Source organism: Urocampus carinirostris, chromosome 19 (genome assembly GCF_059441175.1).
Source record: "Urocampus carinirostris isolate Australia breed hairy pipefish chromosome 19, RoL_Ucar_1.0, whole genome shotgun sequence".
Taxonomy (NCBI): Eukaryota; Metazoa; Chordata; class Actinopteri; order Syngnathiformes; family Syngnathidae; genus Urocampus; species Urocampus carinirostris.
In genome coordinates this window covers 9,969,017-9,978,867 of record NC_142367.1, presented here as the reverse complement: position 1 = coordinate 9,978,867, position 9,851 = coordinate 9,969,017, and the positions used below count along the sequence as shown (strand labels likewise).

Here is a 9,851-nt window from a genome sequence, read left to right as displayed (position 1 = left end):
AACAACTCGTTTCCATAGCAACAGAAGACGCTTGAGTTTAATGTTAATCGTTTATTTTACCAGGACGTGAAAGTCATTAAATACGGCAATTTAAAGAAACAACAACAAAAACAACATTAGTAGTGTATGTTAATAATACTTTGCTGACAAATACAATAAAGAACAAATACATAACCACAGTTGTATGGAAAAAAGATATGATATCTGAGAAAACCGAAAATTTCGATATTAGTTGAAAGTTTGCTCGTTTTCATGATTGCCACTGATAGGGAATTTTAAAAACCCTATTCTGACATTAATGAGAACATCCATCCATTATCTTCACCGCTTATCCTCAGTAGGGTGGCTGGGGTGCTGGAGCCCATCTCAGCTATATCCGGGCAGTGGGCAGGGGATGACCAGAACTGGTTACCAGCCATTCGCGGGGCACACAGAGACCGACAAGTCACTTGCTCATTCACCCCTAGGGACAATTTGGACCCGCCAATTAACCTGAAACGCATGTTTTTGGAATGTGGGAGTAAACCGGAGAGCCCAAAGGAAACCCACACGAGCACGGGTAAAACATGCAAACTCCACACAGGAGGTTTGATCACATGACCTCAGAATTGTGCCACACACGCGCTAACCACTCTGCCGTAATGAAATCACAAACTTTTGAAAAAGAAAAACGTATATTCAAATTGTATATTCTTACTCTTATTATATTTTTTAATGCGCTTACAACATAGGCCACTAAAACCACTACCTTGGAAATATTTCCCAACTATTCTTTTTCTGTCCTGTTTCTTTCTCTGAAGGTGGGGTGCCTAGTTTGAAGTATCTGTAAGAAGTTGAATATTTCTTCTAGTAAGTATGCGTTTAATATGTCCACCGAATTCAAAAAGCTCCTATGCTTTGATTTTCCATTGCACCTGCTTTTGCCAGGCCTGTTCGGGGCGGAACAAACCCCCTCAAAAAGTTTATTCCAACCCAGTCTTAGAAATGCATACAAATTATGTGTTTCTCTGTTGTCATCTCCTGGGTTACAGTTGTGATTGCAGCCTCAAGTATTTTGTAAGTGCCGCACCCCACCTCTAAAGTATTTTATCACATGTTCATCCTGGAGTGCCCTGACTAATACCGTTGAAAACAATGTCCATTACGTTGTTAAGACAAGGAAGACAATTCTATTCTATATCTATCGATCTATCTTGGTCATATCCCTCGAGAGGGGTGACCGACAGCAAGACAAACACGGACAAAAACAAAGAAAATAAAAAAAGGGAAAAAGTAGCAAAAACCACACACAAAAATTGTTGGACCATGGCCAACCCCAATGCCCAAACAAGTTAAGCACCTCGGCACCCAAGTCGGTCATGCTTTCGTCCCTCCAGATGAAACGGGACACGAGAAAGCGGTCGTCTCACTCGGGTCAGGGTGACACAACACACTTTTCTGTTCAAAAGCAGGGCCCGACAGTTTCACTGGTTTACCCCTGCCGCATCATACAGGTGCCCTGCCCATCCCTTAAAACACGTCCAAACATCCCACTATCCTTTTACTACAACTCTCCACTCATTCCTATCACCAACAAGAGCTCTAGCTTCCACTATATTTAGACCTCTTTCCTGCAGTGCACTTATAACACCATCCATCCACGTCAATCGCGGCCTTCCTCTTGGTCTCCTTCCATTTACTTCTGCTCTGTAGATCCTCTTCAACATTCACTCCTCATCCATCCTCTCTATGTGTCCAAACCAACCGAATACTCTCTTATCCACACGCTTGCACAGTTCCACAATTTTATTTCTCAATCTATCCAATCTTGTCACTCCTAACATGTGCCTCAAACACTTCATCTCAAAAACATTTAATTTCCTTCTTAAATCTGCGTTCAGGCTCTAAGTCGCTGCACCATACAACACAGTCTGCACAATCACACTCTCATACAGTCCTCTCTTAACATCCATACTCATACTCTTGTTGCTCATCACTCTCCTCAAAGCACCCAAATACCTATTCTATCTACAGAATGTAAATAAAGTACAGCATGGTAAAACACAACTCTTACACATTCTTTATTCGTGTAAAAAAAAAAAAAAATCAACATTGTGTTATTGTAAAACATTTTCTAGAAACCAACTTGAGTAAAAAATAGAAAATAGTCACTAGGTCGTTTTTTTTTTACTTCGATTTATATCTGTAGAACCATCTCCTAGCAGGATTTCTCTCATTCTTGATCAGTCTTGTGTGATAATATCCAGGTTGAGGAGGTGTCTCATGGTGGGCCTTCCGTGAGGACAGTTCCAAGGCTGCTCGATCTCGCCCATGTGAGCCACCAGCTTCTTCATCTCGCTCCTACTCAGTGCCGTGCCGATCATCACCTGTGGAAGAATACGGGTGAATCCACCATCATGTCGTGCTATTTTTTTGGGAATAACTTGTGAACGCACTGATTTCCGACAAGCTCTGGAGGCAAACATCTGCCGGACCCGCGAGGGGCGACACATGACACCCGGACTGTCGCTCAGCATAAAAATCAACTCCTCTATGTCCGAGGGGCCGAAGGTCCAGTTCTTACTCGTGGGAAGAGATACCAGCTTCACCCTCTCCATCACTTGACCTACATCCACATTAAGTAAAATTATTGTTTAATTTTCTTTCATGTTGAAAAATAAAAATGTTCAGACTCATACCATCTTCATCGATCTGAAATTCGAATCCATTCTTCTGAAAAATGTCCACGTTCTCCATGAGTACATTCTCGTTGACAGCGGTCAAGTGAAGTTTTTGTGGGCTTAAAAAGAAAGAACAGATACAACTGGTTCCCTTTACAATAGACCCCAGGAATACGACATGAATTTGTTATGAGGTGGGGATTGTGAGGTGAAATTGTCGAATGGCGGAGAATAGAGACCTATGCTAATTAGGTAATCCGAAACCCTGATACTTCAGATAAAACCTTTAAAATGACAAAATAATATATAGTAAGTATGAATGTGTAATATACGTGTGTAGGATGAAACGGCATTGTAAATATACATGTAAAGAAAAAAACGACATTTTGATAGAACTTATATATTAAACATCCTATATATTGTTTTGTTTTTGAGCATTTTATCCTTTTGCACATTTTTACCATTCTAGTTTATTTTATTTGCACTGAAAAGAGAAGCCTTCCTTTTTATTCTACTTGTGTAATGACAATAAAGGCCATTCATTTTGGGGTGTCGTAACTTAAGCTGGTCAAGTGGAGTTAGCAGGTGAATGCATAAGGGGGATGGGTTTGGGATGAGACATTAAAAGTGAGACTTATTTTAAAACTTCTATTTAGTGAGGATTGTCATGTCTTTAAAAGACTGGTGCTTTAATCACCTCCTTTAATCGCAACTTAGAGAGAGCAGCTATTCATGTGCTGTCTTTGTATTTTTTCAAAATTGCAAGCTTTGTTTATATGGTTATTATCTTCTTGCATCTTTCTTTAGCATTACTGCAGGTTTAGGACCAATAGCGAATAAATTCCATACAAAAACAAAAGTATTGTATCACCGACTCGCAAAGTTTACAAAGCACATGAGATTCTGAACTTGAAGAGATAGGAAGGAATTGTGGGAGTTAATTCTGCCAACAGCATAAACCAATAGGTAAGCCAGCATATTATATGCAGATTTTATATAGCAGACAGGCATCTTAAGACAAAACATTTTTGGACTCTTACATTTTTTGTTGCTGACCTCATTTAGTGTGGAAAATACCGTAAAGAGGGGGCTGAAAAAAACCAACTTATATTAAACAAGCTAAAGTGAACATGTCACAAGGCAGGGTCACTTTATCCAACATGTCTACTATTTTTGTGTTGATTGGCTACTTACGCGATCAATTTTTGTCCTTGGAGCACGTTGTGTTGCTGCAGCATCTCAAAGTTGTATTTCTCATCCGTGGCGTGCTGGTCGATCATGAAGATGTCCGAGTCGAGTTTGGTAATGATGAAGCCCAGGTTAAACTGGCCCACGATCTCCATTTCTTTAAACATGTCTTTGCTGTCGGGTGCCAGAAGCCCAATTAAAACTCATTCTAAAGGGACAGTGCGTAACGTTTAACCACTAGATGTTGCTGTATAGTGTAATGCCACCGAAAACAAGTGCTCAAAAACAAGGAATAATACAAACTGTGGAGAATCAAAGTGACCAAAACATAGCCTTTTTCTTTTCATTATTGGACTAGAATAAAAAAAGTAAAAGTAAAAAAGAAAGACGAAAGACGAAAGAAAGAGGAAAAAAAGGAAGAAAAAAAAGACATTTTGGGGGGAGGGATACCAGTATTAGTAAGATGGCAGACGATTATGTCAGTTCTCTCTAAGTAAGCCTCATTTTATGTAAAATAAATTCCAATTTCTTGACCCACACCCTTTTGCACACTAATATGATAGTTCCTGTGTTTTGTGCTCCCTTTTTAAATTCAATATTGCTTTTTTAATGAGTAAAGTTTTTTTCAATATCTAAGAAGCACTGAATAATACACAATGTCCCTTTATAAGTAAGATAGCCGATGAGTTTGTTTTTTCTTGTTTCATTTTTTAATGTGCATAATAAATCATTTTTTTAATTGATTCATCATTATAAAAAGACTAACTTCCTCCCAAATGCTTTAATACGTTTATTAATTGCCATGAAAGAGGATAATTGTTAAAGACAAAACATTTCACCACAAAAATAAGGTAAATCTCATTTATAAATATTTTTATATTGCTTATTTTTTTAACCTATTGATTAATCACGAGTGTGAAAGGGCAATGTTAATGCTTGAATAATAATTTAATAATAATATTTTTGTGGTCATATTCAATGCAATTTACTCTTAAAAATAATGATAAGCATTTTCTCATTGTTGCTGACACATTGAAGGCCAAATATTAATATCAGTGCTTTCAAAAATATTGATGTAAATTTATCTTCTGTCCTGCCGGGGGATTGACATGAAATCCAATATTGACTGATTAAATTAATATTGAAACAGTTTGTTACAACACCAGTGACATTAACAACGCAGTCTTGACTGAATTGATTTTCTGGGTGAAGAAAGAAAAAAAAGTGTATTTAAGTGTGAAAAAAAATGTTATCCTACCTGATCTCTTTTTTCAGCTCTTCCTCTGCCCGCTGGCTTTCCCCTGGCTCGATTTTGGCCCTGAAGCGTCGGCATTGAAGCTCCCGCCTGATTTTTTGCTTTTGGTTGCGTAACTTTTTAATCTTTCCGCTCAGTTCTTGCAAGGAGAACTGCAGCGGAATTGCCCTTCTCTGTAAACTGACTGGAGCGTCCACTGCACAACCTGGATTGTCTTTCCTTGCCCTTTTCAAATCAGGACTCGTAGAGCTGCACTCGTAGTGAGTGGTTGGTTCCGCTTCCTTGTGGAGAACTTTGTGGATTTGGATCTTTTTTTCAGTCGGGATTTCTTTTTTCATGTTTGGTTCTTCTGAGTCCGAAACAGGCGAGTGTGGATCACAGTTGTGATTTGGCAGGGATGAATTTACATCCAAACTTGTGTCATTTTTCAAACAAGTTTCCCCTTTGCCATACCTGAACCCGTCCAAAACAGAAGTCTTCATAGTAGATCTTCCTTTGAAGCTCTGTGTGAGTTCTCCAGGAGATTTTCCACCTGCATGGCAAGTAGTGGTATTCCCAGTTTCCTGAAAAAAGGACTTTAGAGTTTTTTGTGCGGGGCGGTTTTGAGTATTTTTCCAACTGGAATTTCGGTGACTTGAAAAAGCAGCTTGCAAATTAGCTAAATTCAGGGATAACTTTGGGCTCTTGATCAATTCTCCAGATTCTGACACGTTCTCCTCAAGTTTCTCAGATGTAGTCGCTGCAAAATAAGATCAATGTTGACAGATGAGTAGTTCTAAAGTTTCTTTATAATACGACGTCATCCTACCGTTGCTGGAGATGAAAGTATTCAGACCGATTTTATTGACGCCTGCCTCAAACATCCTGATGAGACAGGACTTTAAAACAGCCAGCAAGACTTTTTCCTCCTGAAGGAAAATCTGCCGCTTGTCCGGAGTGACGTTTACATCCACGCAAGCTGAAGAAAAACAATTTTCATGTAAGCGATTTGAAAGTGCACTCGAACCTGAAAAATGTATTAACACAGCCCAGAAAACGATGAACTGCCCTCTGCCCATTCTGGAGGACAAACCAGAACCGTTCATGATCTTGAAAGCACCCACATGTGGCATACAGCGTTATTCTGTGGTATGCTCGGTGCACAGCAGCCAACAGAGAACCTCACAGAGTCATCAAAACAGCCCAGATAAATCATTAGCTGATCTCTGCCCAGTCTGGAGGACAAACCAGGACCTTGCCTGTACTTGAAAACACCTGCACATGGCATACAGCATCACAGTGTAGTATGCTGGGTGGAGAAACTAACAGAGTCATCAACAGTGCCCAGAAAAAACATAGGCTTCTGTCTGCCCACTCTGGAGGACATTTTATAACATGTTTATCCTAGAATGCCACGTCTAATCTCGTTGTAAACAATGTACGCTAAGAAGTAATCAAAGACAGTAGGAGAAAATTCTATAACTGCTTAATAATGTTACTGTACCGCAGAAAGATTAGAACCTTTTCAAAATCAAAGTCATTAAACAACATAAAATGTGCTGGGGAGCCAAAATCCCCAATGAAATGAAAAAGCAGGAACCAAGTGACATTCTTACCCGAGTCAACTTCTATGTTCAAGGCAACAAACGGATACTGATGTCTGTTGTACATATGATAGACTTCATTCACAAGTTTGATCACCTGTAGAAAGAATCAAATTCAGGTTCAGACAAAAAAAAACTGTCTTCTTTATGACACACCTTTTGGGGATCACACGGTCGCTTGTTTATAAAAAAGAATTGTCTGTCCGTGGCACTTCTTCCCACGCCGTGGTCCGCTTGTGACACAAAGCCGGTGATGCTGCAAATATGTCTAATTGTTATAACGCAAAAAGCCAATGAAGAAAAAAATATGACTTACTTAAAGAGCTTTTGGGGAATTTCTGCATTTTCAAGACCATATTCTTCTAAGATTTTCTCGTTGGGAGGCACGTGCTGAAAGGGGATAAGGTTCTGTAGCTAGAGAAAAAAAAAAGTTTAATAAGTCTGACTTACATTTTTGACCAATTCTCTCTTTTTTACCTGTTTGGGCCCGAATATGGCTCCGATGTTGTCTCTCAAATTTTGGCTCCCACTCGTGCTCAGAACTGTGTTGCGCTTTCCTTGTCCACTTTGGTTGGAGCAGGTAATGCGCACTCCGGTGGAGACAATGCCGTAGGACTGCAACACCTGCACCATTTTGGTGAACTCCTACAGGAAATGTCGGTTAATATTCCACTTTGGCAGATTTACATCCATACAGTAGACCCTCGGGATACAGTATTAATGCATTCTGAGGTGGGGATTGCGAGGTAAAATTGACCTATAGCGAGGAGAGAAACATATGGGAAAACTTAAGAACGTTGGGAGGTAGTTCAGCTAATAACATGATTTAAATGATGCTGTGACGCAAACCAATAACAGACCAGCATTTTATATGACTTCAAGCAATAGCAGATCGGTATTTTAGTGATGTCTTACACACGAACTCCGCAAAGTTTAAATTTGGGCAAACAAAATAATTTGCTGTAGATGTTGTATAGTGGGTAAAATGCAGTGAAGAGTGGCCAAAAAACAATTATTCTACAAAGTTTTCTAAGGCCCCTCAGACAATCTTGATTCAGAATTCAAGTTATTCTTTATTGTTAATAACATAAAATGCCAATTAAACTCTTCTTTTCTATCTATTGTATCATACACAAGGAAGTGTTTTTTTACTGTATGTTACGTTTTATTGAAGAAAGTGTTGTTTTTAAAATGTTTCACTTTATTGTATTATATATCAATCTAATTATATATAAAATAAAATTATGTTAAGTGAAAGATTAAAAAATGTCATTCATTTTTCATGTGAAGTTAAGCCCACTTTTACAAAAACAGAAAATTTAAGCTATTGTTGGTGCACGAAAAATACCGGCTTATTTCATTTAATGTTAATGGCATGAAGATATTTATATAAAGGGAATTTATCTTTTGTGACTGTTAGAAAATAAAAGATAACTGACAGAGCCGGAAGCAAATATTAGTTTCTCTTCTTCCAATCTGATTACATTGGAATATAGATGTTAGGTTTTTAGTAGGTCCAATTAGGTTTAAGCGCCATTTTTAAATAAATTGTAAATATTAGATCAGTCCAACCATCGACTTGTCACTCAATTTTTTCATTTGGCCCTCTTATAATTTGAAAATCCCTGCCTGAAAGTGAAAACGTCCTAAGGCTGGGGTCTACAGTATTTGAATGTTTACGTAGAACAAAAACTCAACTGGCCTTCTTAATATTGCGCTGGAACTCCTTGTGTCTGACTGGCAAAGTTAGGAAGAGTTGCTGTAGGCTGACTGTGGTGCCTTGCTGCCGTGGGTGAGGTAGCCGCTGAAGCAATTGGCCCTTGTGGTCAAAGATCAGTTTTGTCCCCACAGGGCTGGACTCATGACACGTCACCACACTAAGGTCACTGCTTGGAGGATGGCAAAGTAACTGCTGAGTAAGGCTCTTCAAATTTGGTTGGATTACTCTACCTGAGCGCGCATAAAGAGCTGAGGGCTTCTCCTCTGAAGCCAAACGTCTCCACGTGGATGAGATCAGAGAAATCCCTCAATTTAGAAGTGTGATGTTTTAACGCTGAGGAACAAATGCCATTCCATCATTCAAACATTTTCATGACAACTTAAGTGTCAAAAAGATCACGGGTACTCACTCAACCCTTCAAAGTTGGCCTCCTCAACTCCTTTTCCATTGTCAGAGACTTCTACCAGTTCTATACCGTGCTCTTTCAGCTTGATATCTGGAACATTTGGTCAACTTCAGTTGATATTTGTAATTGTCTGCAGAAATTTAACGTGTGGGATTATCTAAACCTTCTAATACCAATATTTGTAGCACCGGCATCAATGCTGTTTTCCACCAGTTCTTTAACAGCGGTGGCCAAGGTCAGCACCACCTGCCCTGAGCAGATTTGATGCACTGAATGCTTATCAATAGCCTTGATTGCTCCTGCTGGTTCCAGGGTACTAAAGAACAGCCCATTAGAAATAAGTCCACTTTCCAATAAAATACAATTAAAAAAATCATCATACCAAGAGTCATTCATCTTGCAGAAAATGCGACACTGTCTGGTTAGGTTTTAATACTTAATAGAACGCAGAGGGTGAGGTTTTGCACCCATTGTCAACTTTTAGAGTGTTTTATGAAGTTGTTAACTCTAAATAAATAAAAGAGTTATTAATTAAGTTATAACAAAAAAATAAACTGAAGTTTTAATTTCAAAACAAAAAAAGAGCGCTATCTGACCATACCGGGGCGCAGTGTTGACGTAAATGTTGCAGTGTCACTAATGTGAATGGTTGTCCTCGTTGTGAACTTTTAATTTAATACTATTTTCTAAAATAAAAGAGTCAAATCAACGTTAACATTGAAGTTGTAAACAAACAAAAAGCGCTCTCAAATCATACTCCGACGCATATTGATGACGTAAAGGGATGATAGGGTCACTGCTGCGTATTAGAAGTACCGGTACATTTAATATTGATTGTTAAATGACAATAGTATCAATAAACACAACAACAAAAACTTCACAGAATGAATTACGAACTTTTGCGACAGGGTATTCCTTCATATTTTGTAAATGCACACTACACTCCGTTTCACACATATAAATACATTATATTTAGATTAAACGCCTTAATGCAGGAGAAGCTCGATGGATATATTAATACTACCTAATGAAATAAAAG

General features: G+C 38.6%; 1 protein-coding gene across 1 annotated transcript; it reads right to left on the bottom strand.

Annotated features, from left to right (window-relative positions):
* Window positions 1-2,140: 2,140 nt before the first annotated feature.
* pms2 (PMS1 homolog 2, mismatch repair system component) lies at window positions 2,141-9,804 on the bottom strand. The gene is made up of 15 exons (XM_088323635.1): window positions 9,195-9,804; window positions 8,986-9,128; window positions 8,816-8,902; window positions 8,637-8,739; window positions 8,389-8,572; window positions 7,164-7,331; window positions 7,003-7,100; window positions 6,843-6,942; window positions 6,699-6,783; window positions 5,912-6,061; window positions 5,107-5,842; window positions 3,855-4,022; window positions 2,679-2,779; window positions 2,436-2,605; window positions 2,141-2,366 (listed from the first exon to the last, which is right to left on the bottom strand). Exons 1-15 carry the CDS (start codon window positions 9,206-9,208, stop codon window positions 2,223-2,225), a joined length of 2,451 nt encoding a protein of 816 aa, XP_088179761.1. The 5' UTR covers window positions 9,209-9,804; the 3' UTR covers window positions 2,141-2,222.
* Window positions 9,805-9,851: the final 47 nt, after the last annotated feature.

Coding starts and splice junctions, on each gene's coding strand:
- pms2 (XM_088323635.1), bottom strand. Junction 6,784..6,842: donor GACCGTGTGATCCCCAAAAG/GTGTGTCATAAA, acceptor TTCTTTCTACAG/GTGATCAAACTTGTGAATGA. Junction 6,062..6,698: donor GAACATAGAAGTTGACTCGG/GTAAGAATGTCA, acceptor GTTTTTCTTCAG/CTTGCGTGGATGTAAACGTC.